This window comes from Tinamus guttatus, unplaced genomic scaffold (assembly GCF_059628265.1).
Source record: "Tinamus guttatus ecotype Peru unplaced genomic scaffold, ASM5962826v1 Tinamus_guttatus_pri_ptg000591l, whole genome shotgun sequence".
Classification (NCBI taxonomy): domain Eukaryota; kingdom Metazoa; phylum Chordata; class Aves; order Tinamiformes; family Tinamidae; genus Tinamus; species Tinamus guttatus.
Genome location: NW_028289125.1, coordinates 744436 through 762052, shown reverse-complemented (window position 1 = coordinate 762052; position 17617 = coordinate 744436). Strand labels below are relative to the sequence as shown.

Genomic DNA, 17617 nt, shown 5'->3' with positions numbered 1-17617 from the left:
TCCAAGAAAAAAGCATAAATATATGAAAAAATGCTACAAAGCATTGGTAGGATTACATTTCCTATTACTGAATTGTGAGAGATTCTGTTCACGGCACCATTCAAGAAAACCCTGACTTTTGCACAAGATATTATGCTTTGCAGCTTTAGCTCAAGTATCAATTACAAGCGACTTACACAGTATTTCATAGACTCTGTTGCAATGAAGTGAAACTAGAAAATACTCACAAAATGAGAGGCAAGAACAAACCTTAGGGGCAGCTCTGAAACCTGAAGGAACGTAACAACAGCACAGACAAACTTTTAACTTGTATACAAGGCACAAGGTCCAGAGATGATTCTTTCCCAGTAAAACAGATATCCTATCTATAACTTACTGTATAAAAAATTAATACTTGTTACATGCATTGGGCTCTGTTACTTTGAAGAGTAGATAGGAAAGCTTCCTTTTGTGGATGATTTACAGAAAACATCTTTCCTTTAAAATGCGTTTTCAGCTGAATAAGATATTTCCTGGACTATTAACCTTTCAGTGGCATGTTAGTATCTTTTAACAGATGTTGTTCTGAGACAAATATATCAAAAAGCTGGATAAGGCAGAAATTCTGCTCCCTTAGTGCTGCAAAGAAGAGTTAACACATCTACAGAAGCAGAGCAGCTCAGAGAACCTATACAAACACACGGCAGTGAAAAATCAGACTACCAGGCAAGAGATGAAGGAGATCAACCATGAAAAACAACCTAGACAGCCACATGTGCAGGGCTACTGTTTAGAACATTTATATGACTCAAGGATTTACAAAGTCACAAAGCAGTCCATTTGGTACATGACTTGCAAAGCTGAGAAACTCCTGCGCAGAAAGTAACTTAAAAGGAACATTCAACCAAGACACCTAACGGTCAGTATACTCATGCACACAAGACACATGGGATCCTGTTCTACTTGTTTTCTAGAAAATGAGTTACTGGACATGTGTCGGAAGACTATGGCGCCATTCCAGTCTGCACTGGCAATAACAAGAACTCACATCTCCTTCTGTATCATGAATTACAGTTAAGTGACAATAACCAAGTATTTTAATAGTCTTGACTTATGGAGGCACAAGAACAAGTTCACACACCTTTTGTTGGCTGAAATAATAGCCCTATTTGTTTAGACATTATCCCTTCTTGTAAAAGCACAGCTCCCTGGCCCAGCCAGTTCAGCTACATGCCTGAACTCCTCTTACCGCTTTCAGCTGGAATAGGGCAAGCTGACAAAAAGCACACTGCTCCCAGCCACCTGGATCACTGTGACTGAAGCAAGGGACAGAGGCCCACAAACTGCCACAAGGGCAGAGAGAACAAGGCAGGGCAGTGACCTCTGCAGCAGAAAACTAGCAAACTCAATAGGATCAATTATTTCATGTTTCTGTTACTGTCCGTATTTAACACTGAAGACAGAAAAATGTGCTTCCAACAAAATTACACCAGTCAGTCATGGACACTGACTTAGTTTTCTGCAAAGTTATAACACAGCATTGAAAGGCTTCATGTTTTAATACCAAGTATTTTGACAGAATCATTAACACCTTCCCTATAATTTTCAATTTTCGTGTTAAATCCAATTTAGATACCTATGAATAAGTATATAGTCCTATATATATTGGACTTCTCTAACGGTCTATCCAATGTCTTGCCTTTTGTGCTCAAAACAAGTTTATATTTTAGCTATGTATAGGTCAATGACATAAGCAGTTACACTTGCAACAATATTACATACACACCCTGCCCTAAATGACAGTCCTTGATAAATTACCACATCTATTGCTTACTCATTGTTTTCAAGTGACTCCATGTATTCTTCCGTTAAAAGAGAGAAAAAAAAAAGTATAAAAAACATTGGAAATAAATAGATGGCAACTCAGCTACAGGTTCCCAAGGCAGCTCCTTTACAGAAGAGGGAGACATTCAGTAAGGAAACCCATGAAATGTACTCGGGGAAAGACGAAGTGCCATAACAGAAACAACAGATAAGCAATGAAACAGGTGGCAGAAAAACAGAGCAAGAAAGTAGTAGGGACTTAGATTGTGCAATGAGGAAGCAGAAGTGATGAAATGAGAATACTATGCATACTATTTTTCAGAAAAATCTGAAGGATGTTTTTTTCCATACATGTCACCATGAAGTGACTTTCACACAATTGTTTGCTGTCTCTTCTAATAGCAGCAGAGGACACAGACAGCAAAGTAGCAATTTGTGGATAAAAATTTGTAGGTATGTGTCTTCTTCATAACACACACCTGTCTTTGGATTTAAGACATCTGAAAACTTAGTAAACAGGCAAACCCCTGTTTGATTATTAATTTTAAAGATTTAAAGATTATTAATATTATATAGTTCAGCAAGCCTGTGAACTACAAAATGATGGTAGTTCGGATAGTAATCCATGTGAGCACCAGTACATATATATATACGATCATCAAAGAAAGCCTTCCCATGGCACTCTCTGTTGACTTCCACTGAAAACAAGATTCAGCCTTTAGAGACCATTTGTCTGATCGTGTCTGTCTGTTCCTACCTATGAAAGCAAGTACAGTAGCTGCCAAAGCTTTTTATTTTTAAGTGAAGGTGCTCCATGAAAGGTTTCAATACAGCTGACATAAAATAAGCCTGAAAATCATTTCACTACTTGTAGGTGCTGTAGATATCTGAGGAGAAAATAGCACCCTGTTACCTCAGAGGAGCTACTCCATGCACCAAGTTTTCGCAGAAGGGCAAGGTCCAGTTGTTTCCATACCTAGTAGCTCCTTTCCACCGTATGACAGAAGAACATCAAATATTAACATCTTATATTTTAAAATTAAGAAGAGATCTAATTCAAGACATTAACTTTTAATACATGCTCAAGGGAAGTTAGAGATCCAGCTTCTTTCTCTTCATATGCAAAGAAATCAGCTTGAAATAACTAATAATCTTCCTGTTATATATAATGAGGAAAAACTGAAGTCTCTGAGCTTCTTTATAAAGTATATTTAAGCATTCTGTTTATTTTTATTGTTCATAATATATATGAAATTTCTGTTTTACTGGGACACACTTACAAAACAAATGATAATCTAAGGGGAGACTTTGTTAACATCAAAACTATTTGGAAGAACTATTTGCAGTTTTACAGCTTTAATACTGCTTTGTCAAATGACAAGTAAGAAGGGACAGCATGTCTTTTCCAAGATGCAAAGTAGCAGCAAAGAAAAAAAGAGTAGAAATTAATCACATAAAAAGCAAAGGAGCAGCTCTAAGTTCAAAATAGTTTGGAGCCCTTTCAAAGCACCATAAGCTTCACATAACCTGGCTTTAGACCTTGCTGTCTTCCACCATGCCATGTCCTTCTCTCTGTTACCAGCTAGCATATATAATCAACCGTGAAGAGCGCTGTGTCTTCTCTGTTTTTATATTAATGGAACTTCCATTGCTACTTATAAAGAGGTACTTCATGAATATTTATATACTAGAAGAGCACTTAAATACAGAAGCTTAATTAGGCCCACACCATGACATAATCATTCCTCTCTGAACTAGGATGCCCAGGCAACGTTTCAGTTAAACCAACTAGAAGTTCAAACTCCACTTTCATGATCCCTTCCTTCCAGATTTGCTAGAACAAGACTCTTTCCTAAGCACTCTTTGAAGTAAAAGTCAGGAAAAGCCTCATTGACAAAAGTTCTTCAGAGTTTATTTTTATACGAAGTGCCTTTCCCTTTCTACTTTCTTCTGATCGTGCTGGCTATGAAAACAAAGTAGAACAGAACTGTCAACCAAAACACTTGAAACACAGAAATATACAGATACGGAGAAAGTGCACCTCTTTGTTTCTCCAGTTTTAAGATTTTTAGTAACTTTTTTTAAAACATTAAGAGAAAGATTTTTCAATGCTAGATTGAAGCTTAGGTAATAATTCTATTGTATATCTTGAGATTTTAATTCTATACCACATCAGTAAAGAAATTACTTATGTTTTACTGCAATTTTTCTTAGCAGTACAAAGATTTCAGTAATACACACTGTACATACACAGGTACAGAGGTCTACAGAACTACAGAATGGTTGAGGTTGGAAAGGACCTCTAGACATCACCTAGTCCAACCCCCCTGCTCCAGCAGGGACACCCAGAGCACGTGGCACAGGGTGGCATCCAGGCAGGTTTGGAAAATCTCCAGAGAAGGAGACTCCACAACCTCTCTGGGCAGCCTGTTCCAGGCTAAGGCAGCTATTAACTGAAGGTTCATAAATCACATCATTTGTTATCCCAACACTGTATTTTTCCACTTTTTCTTTTTTTTTTTTTGGAATGAGCTCATCATATATCTATAAAAAGAAGAAAAAAAATATTTTAACCAATTGCAGAGGAGGCAAGTGCCTTTAAAACACATTTAAGAACTTCTTTATTTACTGTTTTCTTTTTTAAGGTCAGACAACAACCAGAGCAAAACAAACATGCACTGATCCTATTACTGTAAAGGTCAGGAGCAGGAAACTCTCCAGGAAAAGGAGAGCAGGAACGATTTTCTTCTTAAAAGGATCACTGTGTACAGAGACAATTAAGTTTTTCCCTAAGGCACTGGCATGGGTAAGATATGACCACAACCTAGAAAGAAAAAAACTTCCACTTTAATGAGTGCAAACACTTCCAGAAGTAGGAAGTATTTTCACATGCAGTTGTGCTGTTCTATTTTATTAAATATTCAAAAGAAAAAGCAAGAGTGGTTTATGGATTTATTCAGTAGATTTTTTTTTGATCTTTCAGACTGCTTTCTCCAAATAAGTGCAAGTTTCATAGCCTCTTGCATGAATGCCTCCCTTTAGCTATCCATAATTGCCACTTGTCCACGGAAAAGCTACGCCCCCCCCCCAACAAACAAACAAACAAACCCACCCTCTGTAAGGGCAGAAAGGCAGCTGCCCAACAGCAATATGCTGTGTTATTTTATAGTTGAGCACTGCACTAACTGTGACAGGGAACGATCCAGACAGAAATAAGTCCTTGGAAGTTTTGGCAAACTGGAAAGGGGCGAAGCCTCGGAGCAAACAAAGAAAATGAGTTATTACCCCTCGACACGACCGAGGGGAGCAGCACTGATGACAGCGGCGCCGTGCCGAGAGGGAGGCTCCGGTGTTTTCCCGGCAGCCGAGCGGGATGACAGGGAAGAGCGCGTGCCCGGGACAGGCGCGACCCCCGCAGCACTCCCGGCTCCCCGCGCCGGCTGGAGGACGTCGCTCGGGGGAAGCACCCGGCCTGGCGGGGCCCAGCGGCACCGCGGGGCGGCGGGCCCGGCAGCGGCCGCTCGCAGAGGAGGCCCCATAGGAGAGGAGCTGAGGCCGGGCCGGGCACGCCGCGGGAGACGGCGGGGGGACGGCTTGGGGGAGAACCTGTCGTGGCGGGGAGGGGGTGGGTAACGGCCGGGGCGACGGGCGCGGCAAGAGCCGTGACAGGCGGCGCGGAGCAGTGCGGGCGAGTGGGCGCGGGCGCAGCCGGGCGCTCACCTCGAGCGTGGACACGGTGCTGGTGAAGAGGTCCTCGCCGTCCTCCGGCTCGTCCGGCTCGCCCGGCCGCGCCTCCCCCAGCGGCGGGGGCTCCCTCTCCGCCGCCATCTTCCCTCCGGCCCGCACCGCCAGCACCGCCCCGCCGCGCCTGCCGCCCTCCCCCCGAGTCACGTGACGCGCCCGCACCGCCCGCGCCGCACGTGACCGAGGGGCGGGCAGCGGGGTGGGCGGAGCCGCGGGGAGGGCGCGCTGCCGAGGCCCCTCCCCCCGCCGCCGGCCGTTGCGGGCAGCAGATAGAACGGTTGGGAAGGGCCCGCTTTGCTCAAGGGCGCCGGGACGGCGTCCCCGCAGGGTGCGGGACAGAGCTCGTGCCGACCAGAGAGCCCTCCGCTCCCTGCTTCTTTACATGGCCCGCTCTTCCTTGCACCAGCGCTTCGTGAGGCGAGTGCAAGGTCGATGTGTTGTGGCAGCCCTCGGAGGCGCTTCTTGCATCCAACGTTTTGCTCATTTGAAAGGAAGTTCATATCACTTGGGGTCTGTCTTTGAATTAAGAACTTTTTTTCTTTCTTTCTCATGAGTAGCTTACAATCCTAACAGTAGTTAAGATCTCTCAGAGATTGAGGAGTAGTGCCGTTTTTGTCATGTAGTCATTTCACCAAGTCCAGTAAAATTCACAAACACTAAAGCATTTCTCACATACATGAAGTATTGGCAGGCACTCTCTCTACGTTGCTCATTCTGAATTCCTGTTTTTTTTTTTTTTTTTCCTTGTGACTTAGCTCTTATTCTCTCACAAATTTAAGACATAATACTCATCTAAAAGAGATGAAAGATACCAATACTGTTGAATCAATAGGCAGGAGCTAAAATACCTGTACCTGTTACTGTTGTTCTTGCGATACTGAAGGAAAGTTTTAGAAAAAACTATCTTTTGGGTTTCAGTTCAGTGGAAGTGCAGCTTTCATTCAGCATGTTCATGATTTGTGAGGACTTCGTTAATATTTGCTGTTTAAAAGTTAATTTCTAAATGGTGTCCTATGGAGAACAGGAAGAATGAGTTGCCTCCTCAGACTGTAAGCTCCTTTGGGGCAAGGGCTGCCTCTCTCCAGTGCTCACATAGTGCCAAGACTAAAAGGAAAGGATAGTCACATACACACTCTTTTCTTTCAGCCTCTTCCCAATTACATCATGTGAAAGTCGTAAAGATATAAATAGAAAGTCATGTTGTCTTGAAAACATGGAAATGCCATGCATAATTTTATCCCTACTGCTGAGGTTGGAAATGTAAGAAAATGTTAGGAAGTGATGTCTCTGCCTTTCACTAGGCTTTCGGCTGATTTAGGGAGCTGACCTTCACTCCTCCTGCTGTGCCCCAGGGAAAGATTGGGCCCCAGATCTTAGCAGAATGGCTTTAAGTGCAATCTTAAAATCTGCCACTTAAGAGCTAAATTTGTGTTGAAGATTAGGAACTCCAAATTACCAATTGTAAATAGCAAGTTACCAATAAAGAAGAGTTATGATGCTTGAAAGTTCCAACAAAAGGGGCAATCTATCTCCTTTGACTAATAGATATAGATGGACAAGAAACAGGGAAGGTTTGCAGTATTTCCTCAGGTCTGAAAAAGTTGTCCAATACAGTAATAAAAAACTTATCTTGAAACTTACATTGTTACATTAACACAGCCACTGAAAGATTATTAGATAGCTTGCCCATCATTCATCAGGTTTGATAGCACATTTTTAGTTTCATGGGAATAGGACATCTTACAGTAGGCCCACATTTCCTTTTTCTTCACATAGGAGTAGTACTGAAGCTTAGATTGTTCATAGTAGATATGGCATGAGTTAAGCTACTCACATTTTTACTCCACTCCTAAAAACAGCTTTTTATTATATCTCTAAATATTGATTTCAGAACTCTTTTTATAATTTCAAAACAAGAAAGAGAAAGTATTCCAAATACACTTTTTTTTTTTTTTTTTTCATCTGGAAGTACAGTTCTTTGGCCTCTTCATTTTTTTGTTGGCATACTTACTGCTTTTTCAGCTTTTTGTGGTATTCCTGCTTTGCTATTCTACTTCTGGAAACTTCTCAAATAACTAGTATATGCACATTTTATCTAGAAATTATGATTCAACTACTTTGAGAATAATTTGTAGCCTTTGACCTTAAACAATTCAAATATTTCCCCACAATTTTGTTTGCTGTGATCAGGAAGATCATATAACATACATTATATTCTTTAAATATCTGGCTAGTATACTCACCTAGCGTATTACTTAAATGCTTAGTGGGTTTTGTCTGGCTAAAACAAACTAATATGAAGCTGAATAGTTTTCTGATTTCATTAAGATTCACAGCATTGTCCTTAACGTTATATGGCTAGACTATTAATCAGCTCTCTGAAATACCTTGAAGTAGTCACCTATCACAGCAAATGAATATACTGTGAGGCAGAATGAAGTTAAAAACAGACAAGATTTCAATTGCAGAATTATTTTGTCACTTACTAATAAAAGAATGTAAGAAGTTTAACTTCTTTGATTTCAAAGCAAAATATCATTTATGATTTATTTTGTTACTTACTTTTCTGATGCTTTTGAATTGTGTGGCCCAGCCTTGATGCTACAGAAACCTATAATTATGACAAAGAGGATAAGAAATTAGTACAAAGGTAACTAGAGGACCCAGATTTTTCAGCAAACTGGAAGTCAGTGTGTAAAATCTGGATTGGGAAAATAATCTGGAACAGAGAAAAGCAAAGGCGGAGGAGGAGGGAGGGAGAACCATAAATTCTGAAAGTAAAATTAGTATGACTGCACAAGATGGTTACGTAGGAAATTGTGATGTATGGCTGAAAATAAGTAAGTAAATAAATAAATAAAGCATCATGCCTATGACTATGGGTGTTATGATGTGTAGCAAAAAATAGAAATATAATAGATGTCAACTCTATCTCATACTACCATGTCAGGGCCTGAAGACCTGGAGAGGAGACAAATCTATTCCCTATGCTAAAAAGGAAGCTATGGCCATCTCTTCCTTTGCACCCAATAGCTCCACTCTTGTAATACTACATGGGAAGAGTATTAATCTTGCAAAGTCAAGAACTAAAATGGTAGGAAGTGCTAACACCAGATTTATCCATGCAACTTTTTGCAACCCTTTGTGTATATGGAGTGTGCTTGCTTTAATTAAATGGTTACGTATTAAATTTTCTATAGGAACCTTCTTCCCAAGGAACATTGATTGAACAGCTATTGACTTTTTTTTCCTTATTATACAACATTTAGCTCCATACTTTGTTTACTCAGTGCTGTTCCAGTCCTATTCTGAAGACAAAATTACTCATTTCTTCACAAGATTTTCTCCAATGCTCATCACTACAGAATCTGAGAATTTCCCATGCACTAATGAATTCATCTTCAGAATATTCCTGTGGGAGTATGTTGCCCATTTTGCAGGCAGCAAGCAGAAGGTGAGTGAGTAAAACCATAAGTAATTTGTGTGCCCAACTTGAGGGAGCTAGGATTTGGCTTTTTCTAGTATTCCTAACATTCGAGCAGTCTCTTCACCTAGCAGTGAGCTGCAATGTGCAATGTGCCAGTAGTAGCTTTGTCCACATTTCAATACTTTTCTTCTTTTATTTCTCTCCTCTCTTCCTCTCCTCCTCTTGTCAGCCATTGACAGATCCCATACTTTTTGATGGGCTGGGAGAGAAACTGAGAACTCTTAAGAAAAAAAAAGGTGCTTTCAAGTTTTGGCCTACAGCCAGTACTTCTTCCAAACCAGTAGCATCAACAACACAAAACTTAGGCTGTACCTCTCCTGCTCCTGCCTGGTGCTTCTGAGGCTATGTCCAGACACTCAGAAGAGATAGGAAGGCAAAAATGTGTTCTGCATAAACACTCTGGGAGTTGTTATGCACAAAAAACCCTTCCTTTTATCATGCAGAAAGATTTCATGAAGGATTATGATTGTGTCAGTTTGAAATAACTTTCCACAAGGCCAAGAAAAAGAACAAAACAGCAGTATCAAGGTTATGTTTCAGCTGCCTAGTTGAGACCACAGAGGTGCTTACACATTCAAATGGTCATAAGTTTTTTTTGTTTGTTTGTTTTTTGTTTGTTTGTTTTTTTGCATGGACAAAGTACTGTTTGGATGTAAAGTAAAGCTAACAAAGTCCTAAGCAACTTGAATATTTTGTCATCAAATGTGTAAGACCTGCAGAACTGCTTACGTTTGAGAAATTTCCCTGATTCCACTTTAGTATTGTACCTTACTGTTGTACCTGCTGGAGTACTGCATCTTTTGGTAGCCTTTTTAGCCGATTGAAATAGAAAACTGAAAGAAACTCAAAGATTGTGGAATGGTAAGGAGTCATATAAGTTTGGGGTTGGTCCACGTAGTTGAGATCTAGGGAACATGACAGGAGGCACCAATCCCACTGCTGCTAAAAGTTAAGCTTTCTCATCCTGCTATCTATGAAAGGTCCCTGCCAGCTCTCCAAGCAAACTGCTTTTAGTGCTTTGTTATCTACCATCAGAAAATGTTTTCCTAATGTCCAAACTCCATTGCTGTCCTCATATTTATACATCCCCATGTGACTTTGTAGCAATAAGGTACAGTTACGACTCACATTTAATTTTGATTATGTTCAGAACAAACACTGGCCTCATTTTGTACCTGCAGGGAAGGGTACTGTTTTTACCACGGTTTACAGGGTTTTAAAATCATAGGATAGACTCATAGAATAGAATTATTATGGTTGGAAAGACCTTTGAGATCATCAAGTCCAACTATAAACGCATCACCACCCTGCCTGCCAAACCATGTCCCCAGGTGCCTCATCTACACGTTTCATGAACACTGCCAAGAACAGTGACTCCACCACATCCCTGGGAAGCCTGTTCCAAGGCTTCGCTACTCTTTCTGTGCAGAAATTCTTCCTAATGTCTAAACTGAACCTCCCCTGCTGCAGCTTGAGGCCATTTCTTCTTGTCCCAGTCGTTATTCTGGAGAAGAGATAGACTCCCACCTTACTACAACCTCCTTTCAGGTCGTTGAAGGTTGTTGTTTTGCCCAGGGTTACCTTAGCTTACGCAGACTTTAGAGCAAATTCACACATATTCCTTACTGAATTTTATCTTTCTTTTTCAGATATTTGCTCCAGTCTATTATGACCATTTTAAATTCTGCTATGCTACAACTGTTTGTATCACTCGCAAATATAATATGCATTTTTCCCATTACATCGTAAATGAGAATATAAAATCTTACCAGATCTAGCATAGAGCACTGTTGGTTTCCATTCAGTACATCCTTCCATTTAAAAGGTAATTGCTGATAAATAGTGTTGGAGTTTGTTTCCTAACCAGTTTTGTACCTACTCTATGTCACATTACGATACAATATTTTATTATCTTGCTTTTGAAAATGTCAAAGATAAATATTTAAAGATTACTGAAGGAGTATTTTCTTAATAAGAAATACTGCAAGGAAATGGCCAAGTGCAGTAGGGCAACAACCATGACTTGAATCAGAGCACATGAATTTTAGAGATTTGATTTTCCCCATTTAGAAAATACTAAAAAGGAATAATATTCTATTGCGTAGTGCCTACACTTGCATCCAGCAGTAAAGCTCTACAGTAAATCAGCCTTTCTAAGAAAAATTACACAAATATTTACAAAATCTTTGTATTTGACACATGCACCCACTCCTCCAGTCAGCCAGATGAACATTACACTTCAGATCGTGATGACTGTTCTATGAAACATATGCCACCCTTGCCTAAAAGCTTTGCAGAATCTAATCACATATTTTACACATGCACACACGCATGCATGCACACACAAATTTGTTCTGGCATCTTTATTTTTTTCTTTGCCAGTGAGCAAATTTAGAGTCTAACTTCCTTTTTTAAAAAAATAATAAATGTGAGAGAGAGCTATTCTTTCACAAGTTGTGTGTTTCATTCTCCTTTGCCGTAGTTCTCTTAATCAAGTAGTGCAAGGAGAATTTCTGTTCCCCAGTTCATTTAATGTTGCAGTAGATTAAAACATAAAACTCTAGGAACTGTAACATTCTTATTTTTTTAAAGAGCAAAATGAGGTAGCAGAGTAGCAAGGTTTTTTCTTTTTTACTTTTTCCTCAATTTTAATATATACTTATGGCAGTAGAGAACTAAGCAAAAGTACTGATTACTGTGATATGCATTTATCTATCCCCATGACTGTCTTTCCACTGTCTATACTTGACAAAAGTGAGAATGCCTTCTAGTAGATTTCTTTTCCTTTCTGCACTATCAATCTTAAATCTAAATCTGATTTTTCCAACTTGGTGAGAAGACTCACAGCACCTTTTAGATACCGAAGCTTGCTTATTCAGGTGCCTCTCCTGATGCATGAAAAGGGGACATGACATAAAGCTAGTCAGGAGTCATGCTAAAAGCAAATGAAAAGATGTTCTTCATACAACAAGCAGTAGAGTTGAGGCATGACATTCTGAAGAGTGTCATGAATGCTAAAAGATTATTTAGGCCCAAAGGAAGTTAAGACGAATGCATAGGAGAAAAATCCATGGAGGGCTATTACATACGAAGAAGCAGCTAAATCACCTCAGGATGGTTGGAGGCGGGACAGTGTTTGGGAGAAGCACCATACGTGACTGCCTGAGCCTTCTACCCTTCTCCAAGCATCTGCTCAAGGCCACTGTTGGAGGCATGCTACTTCTGGAGCCCGTGTTACTGCAGCCTAATTCCTGACTACTTATTAGTTGTCATGAAGCTACTGGTTCAGCTACAGCCCACTGAACGCTTTTGGTGATGTGACTTCAGTCTGTGACTGAGTCCATTTCACACACCTCTGTAATGCAGAGCTGTCTCAAGCTACTTTCTTACTTTCAGAAAACATGTAAGATCTGCAATTGGTCCCTTGTGAGGAATGAACATTTTAGCAATTTAATAACCAATTTTAAAATATTTCATACATGATTTTGACCATAAATAAATAAGGTGAGTATTGGTATTTTGCTGTCCTCTAAATTGTTAGGACTTTCATTAAAGAGGTAGAAGGAGTCAGCCTAAGTAATTTCTGGCGGTCCATTGTAGTGCACATTTTTTGACATCTTTTATATAGCTGTCTGTTTATACTGATTTATTAAAATATCTTCATTCTTTCATCCAAAACCAGAAAAAAAAAACACAGAACAGTGAAGAGAAGGAAGTAGAAAACTTTATCACAGAGTGTTAGAGAAGAATAAATGATAAATGTGCAGTCTACATCAGTTCAATCTCTCCACAAAACATCAAAAGTTACCCTTTGAAAATCCTTCTACTCAGAGGCTACATTTTGCCCAGGTGTTATCTGATTTTTCCTTAATGGATTCCAAGTTTCCTCAGCTGTGGAGTCTCTTACCTTTTTTTTCCTCAGTGGGAATTGGGGTTAGAGGTTATTGTCTTTTTCGACAGTTAGTTTCTGGTACTGCCACAGTCTGCAAGGCAATGCAAAAATTGCTCAGAAATGCTTCCTAACTCTTACTATCACTGCTACACCCAGAGAAAATATGACATTATCATTGCTTGTATCTCACTTCTCCTAGGAAAATTTAATCTAGTGAGAACATCAGGGTAGAACCCTAATGAAAACAGCTGCAGGGAAAAAAATCCATTCGGAAGTGTCTGTTATTAGGAGAAAACAGAAAATCATCTGCAGAAAGCACACACTTCATCAAAATCATGTAATCAAGATGCATCTCAATGTACATTTTTCAGTTAGCAGTACTATTTCAATCTAGTGCAGCACTTAGTAAGATGAGTGCTCAAAATAGTGTTGTTTGCATTATCACTTGGTAGATGAAGAGGGCTTGTTTGGTCTTTTTTCTTTCAAAGAGCTACACTTCCGAAACAAATCTCATCTTAAAAGCTTTGAGGAAGGAATACAATTTAAGGAAGCAATATAAGAAAGAATTTAAATGAAGAGCAAATTATTTTTCATGTGTGAGAACTTTAATAATGGCAAAAGCCGCAAGGTAGAGGAAATGGCAGCATTGAAGAAAATAATTGACATGCAGCAAAAATAGATACAAACGCCCCTGTGGCCCATCACGATGAGCACGAGGCTTAGCAGCACGGTGTTGCTGCGCCAAGCCACGAGCCTCTGGAGGAAGCTGATTTTCCTGCTCACGGGGCGCAGGCTGAGGCTGCGGCACCGGTGCCCCGCGGCCTCCTTCCCTGCTGCGGGATCGGGATCGCAGCGGCCTGGCCTCGCCGTGCCCTACGGTGGGGGAGAGATTTCAGGCGTTACCATAGAAACAAGACCAGGCAGGTTTTGCTTACCCATAGCTTTTTCCTAAAAGAAACTCCTTGTTATTAAAATGCGGAACTATATCCCACACTAATTAATCCATTTATGAATGTTTGTAAGAAGCAATGGTGAGATTGCTTGGTTTCCTTATAGATAAGAAGCAGAGTTGTTACTTGCATTCATTCAAATGCTGGAGACTGTGTTTAATGCGTTCTCATGAGAGAAAAGATTTTGAAGCTACTGCTATGGCTGTTGCCAAAAGCATTTCCCAAGAGCTGGTAGAGGGTGTTGTTTAGGGCTTCCAGCAGCTCCTCTGCTAGAAATATGCACATGCAGAAGGAGGAGGTGAAGCTCCTCGGCTGCTCCTATGTAACTGAGGGAGATTTGAAGTAATTCTAAAGTAAAACCAAGATAACAGAAATCTATCCTCTGACACTCTTGGTGACATTCTAAAAATGCATATATCCAACATACAGCTCTAAAACCATTCATTTCCATTCTCAATTAGCATTTTCATATACATTTGAGTTATAATTTAACTTTCTTCGCTTATGCTGTCTAACACACAGGAATCTAGTTTAAGCTACAGAACTCTGCTTACAGACTACAGAAAGGGGGAATCAAAGGAAAAGATGATTCCCCTAGAAGCCTATCTACCTTAAACTTCTGTGCTAGAACAAATTATCCCATGAGTCACTATCTCTACCACCTAGAACGGATGGTAATAAAAATGCATAGATAAATTATTAACTTTTGAACAACAAGAGTTAGATAAGAAAATTGTGTTCAGCAAAGCATATGCATATATCCAAAACTTTAAACCCTTTAGGTCATTGAGCCTCAGTCCTAAGTGTAAGTTTTTGATGAATCAAGGCCTAAATGTTGGCTTGTTGGCTGATTGAGGTATTTATCATCATAAACATTATAAAATGACTGCAGAATTAATCGGGGACCAAAAACTATTAATAATAATCCAAAATTAGTCTGAGAATAAGAAGACTTCCCACCCCTCCAGACACACTGACTCACATAGTGTTGCTCTGTTTTTTCTTTTTTAAAAAATCACAACCCTAAAATTAAACAAAAGAAAAAACATGGTGTAATTTAAAAATATCTCTCCAAATGTTTACATTTGCATGGGTAAAGAGAGCAGAGACAAAAAAAAAGTTGCAAATGTTTCCAATCATTTTTTTTTAGAGCATAGACTTTAATCCATTGAGATATTTTTCTCACTTTGTGAACATGTAAGATAAGGGCATGTGAAAGCAATTTCTCACTGAAAATTGCACACTGAGTACACATGAAGCAGTATTTGCTTTATTTCAAAGTTCCACAGCCCAAATGCAGCTGTAATTTGCATAATTTACAATTTTGCTGTAAACTGACTTGGGGCATCTGTCTACATTATAGCCATATGAGGCCAAAGATAAGTAGGAAAAATGAAAAGCATCTAACATAATTGATTTCCACCAAATAGCACTGTCTCTGTCTGTTGCATCAATTAGTTTATCAATTTAATATTGGCTACAAATTTCCCAATAAGTAACAGGAAACCTTGGAAATATTCACTGAACAGAAGTGCAAAAGGAGAAGCTGCCACTACAGCCACTAGAGCATCTAACACGTATCTTTGATTTTCCAAGTTATTTTATGATGTGCTAAGTCAAAATCTGTTTTCACAACATTGTCCTTCTTTGAAAAATTTCTTTCAGCATGCTCCAGCACACTTCATTGGTGGGGGAGTAAGTTTGAGCCTGGAAATGCTATTTCCTCCAAGTTTGTGTTTCAAGTGATAACAGATGCTGAATACATGGAAAATTAAAAAGGAAGCATCTCCTGAGAGCATTGGGAAAGCAGTTAGCGTATTGCCTAAAGAAATTAATAATCACATTTCAAAATTCCTCAGTAAGAAAACAACTTTGAAAGCTAAGGGAAGTTCTTAAAGTAACATGCAGGTCTAGGACAGTGAGGAACCCATTCGCAAAGAGACGAGAGCATCAGTGAGGTTGGAAGAGACCTCTAAAGATCACCTAGTACAAACCCCTGCTCAGGTAGGGACACCTAGAGCACGTGGCACAATATTTCAAGTGCTTGACCTGCACAAGCTAGTATTTAGTTAACAGAAAAGGGAAAGTGCTTTTCTAATCCTCTGTCCAGCATATGTTGCATCCCACAGTGTTATTTCTTTACTTTGATTAACCTAGTGTTGTATATTTAAATATATACATATATATGGCTTAAAGCACCTCACTTTAAAGTATAGTTAAAAACATGTTTTGTCAGTATGCTTTTTGTTAGAATCATTGATCCTATTCAGAATGAATTTAATCTGAAATTGAAATGACACGAATAAAATCCTGCATGAGCATTCCAGCATGGCACATAGTCTTATCTTCTTCACTTAACCAGTCATTAAAAATCCCAGGACTACTGTGAGTAGTGAGCTTACATCCTAGGCAAATTTTCCCTTTCAGAAAATGACAAATTATACAGAAAATCATCTTACCTAATTTTAAGCATATTCTTAAATTGTCTATGGCTAAGCATCATGTTCCCCATGTGGTTGATGGAAAGAGATACTTTCCTTTAGAGAGCAATACAGATTTACCCCAGAATCATCCCTGGAGTGACCAATCCCATTTATCTTTTTCTACTGATAGTGCAGGAAAACCTGCAGCAATTCAGCTTTTACCGTGGCACCTCAGTTAAATATCTTCATGGACCCAAGGTGTCTTTTCTTAGTTTTGTATATCTTTCAGAATGCCCAGAATATGTTGTTCCACGTTGAAATACACCTTGCAAAACAATGCATAGAGCAAGCATAGGAGGGCAGGAAGAGAGATCAGTCAGAAGTTTGGTAAGCAAATTGCTTAGCACGTAACAAAAATAGTTTGTTTTTCCTTGAGGTCACCAAGTTCTCTTCCTGTGTCTGCTAGTAAATTGATACATTAATAAAATGCTAGTGGACTGGTATCTCTGTTCTTCCTTGTTTACAGGTCTATAGGTTAAAATGGAAGAAGGAAGAATGCCCTTTTATTTCCTGTCGGGTGATAAGAATATAGATCATTAATAGCTGACAAACTGTTTGTCCAAAACAACAAACACGGTCTATGTCATTAATTACTTCCAGACATGATTTGAGCTGTTTGAACTATTTGGAATAATTTCTCCAACAAACACAGCCTCCTTTTTTACTGGAGTAAATCACTCCAGTTTCTACAATATATGTGTTATTTCAAAGCAATCATTTTTAAAAGCGTTTCAGATCCACAAGGTGTTTACAAGCTGCTCTTTTTTCCTGCTCTTCCCCTGGCTGTTCATAGCAGCGGATTGTTTGTCACAGTGTGTCCGACTGTGACGCCAATGGAAACTCACTTGTGGAATTGCTCTTTCTTACAGGAGCTCTAAAAGACCAGTAGAGAGAGTGGGTAGAAGGGACTTTGCCAGTCCAAGCAAAATCTAGTCATATAAAGTCTGAACTAGCTTGTCTGATTTCTTTTTCTAAAGTGCTCTGAAAAGAACTGCCCGGAGCCTGGTGACAGAGTCACAGGACAAAAATATTAAATAGATATTATGTGACAAATCAGTAATGAATTGCACATGCAAGAACTGACGAGGAAAATCATGATGTTTTTAAACAACAATTAAGAATTAATATTTATATGTAGAGAACATTTTCTTTGTCAAATCCCACAGTTACATCCCATAGTAATTTTATATATGAAAATTACATTATAATTCTGGGCCTGTGTACGAAGATGAGCATAGGCATGATAGCCAAAAACTTT

General features: G+C 39.4%; 1 protein-coding gene across 2 annotated transcripts in view; it reads right to left on the bottom strand.

The window, feature by feature from the left end:
• SNX2 (sorting nexin 2) overlaps window positions 1-5658 on the bottom strand; it is a 31247-nt gene extending 25589 nt beyond the window's left edge. Inside the window, exon 1 of one of the 2 annotated variants that reach the window (XM_088534710.1) lies at window positions 5524-5658. In XM_088534710.1, coding sequence (XP_088390836.1) covers window positions 5524-5631 — 108 coding nt within the window. In that variant the 5' untranslated portion in view covers window positions 5632-5658. The remainder of the gene's footprint in view (window positions 1-5523) is intronic. The other variant, XM_088534711.1, reaches the window with a different exon arrangement.
• Window positions 5659-17617: the final 11959 nt, after the last annotated feature.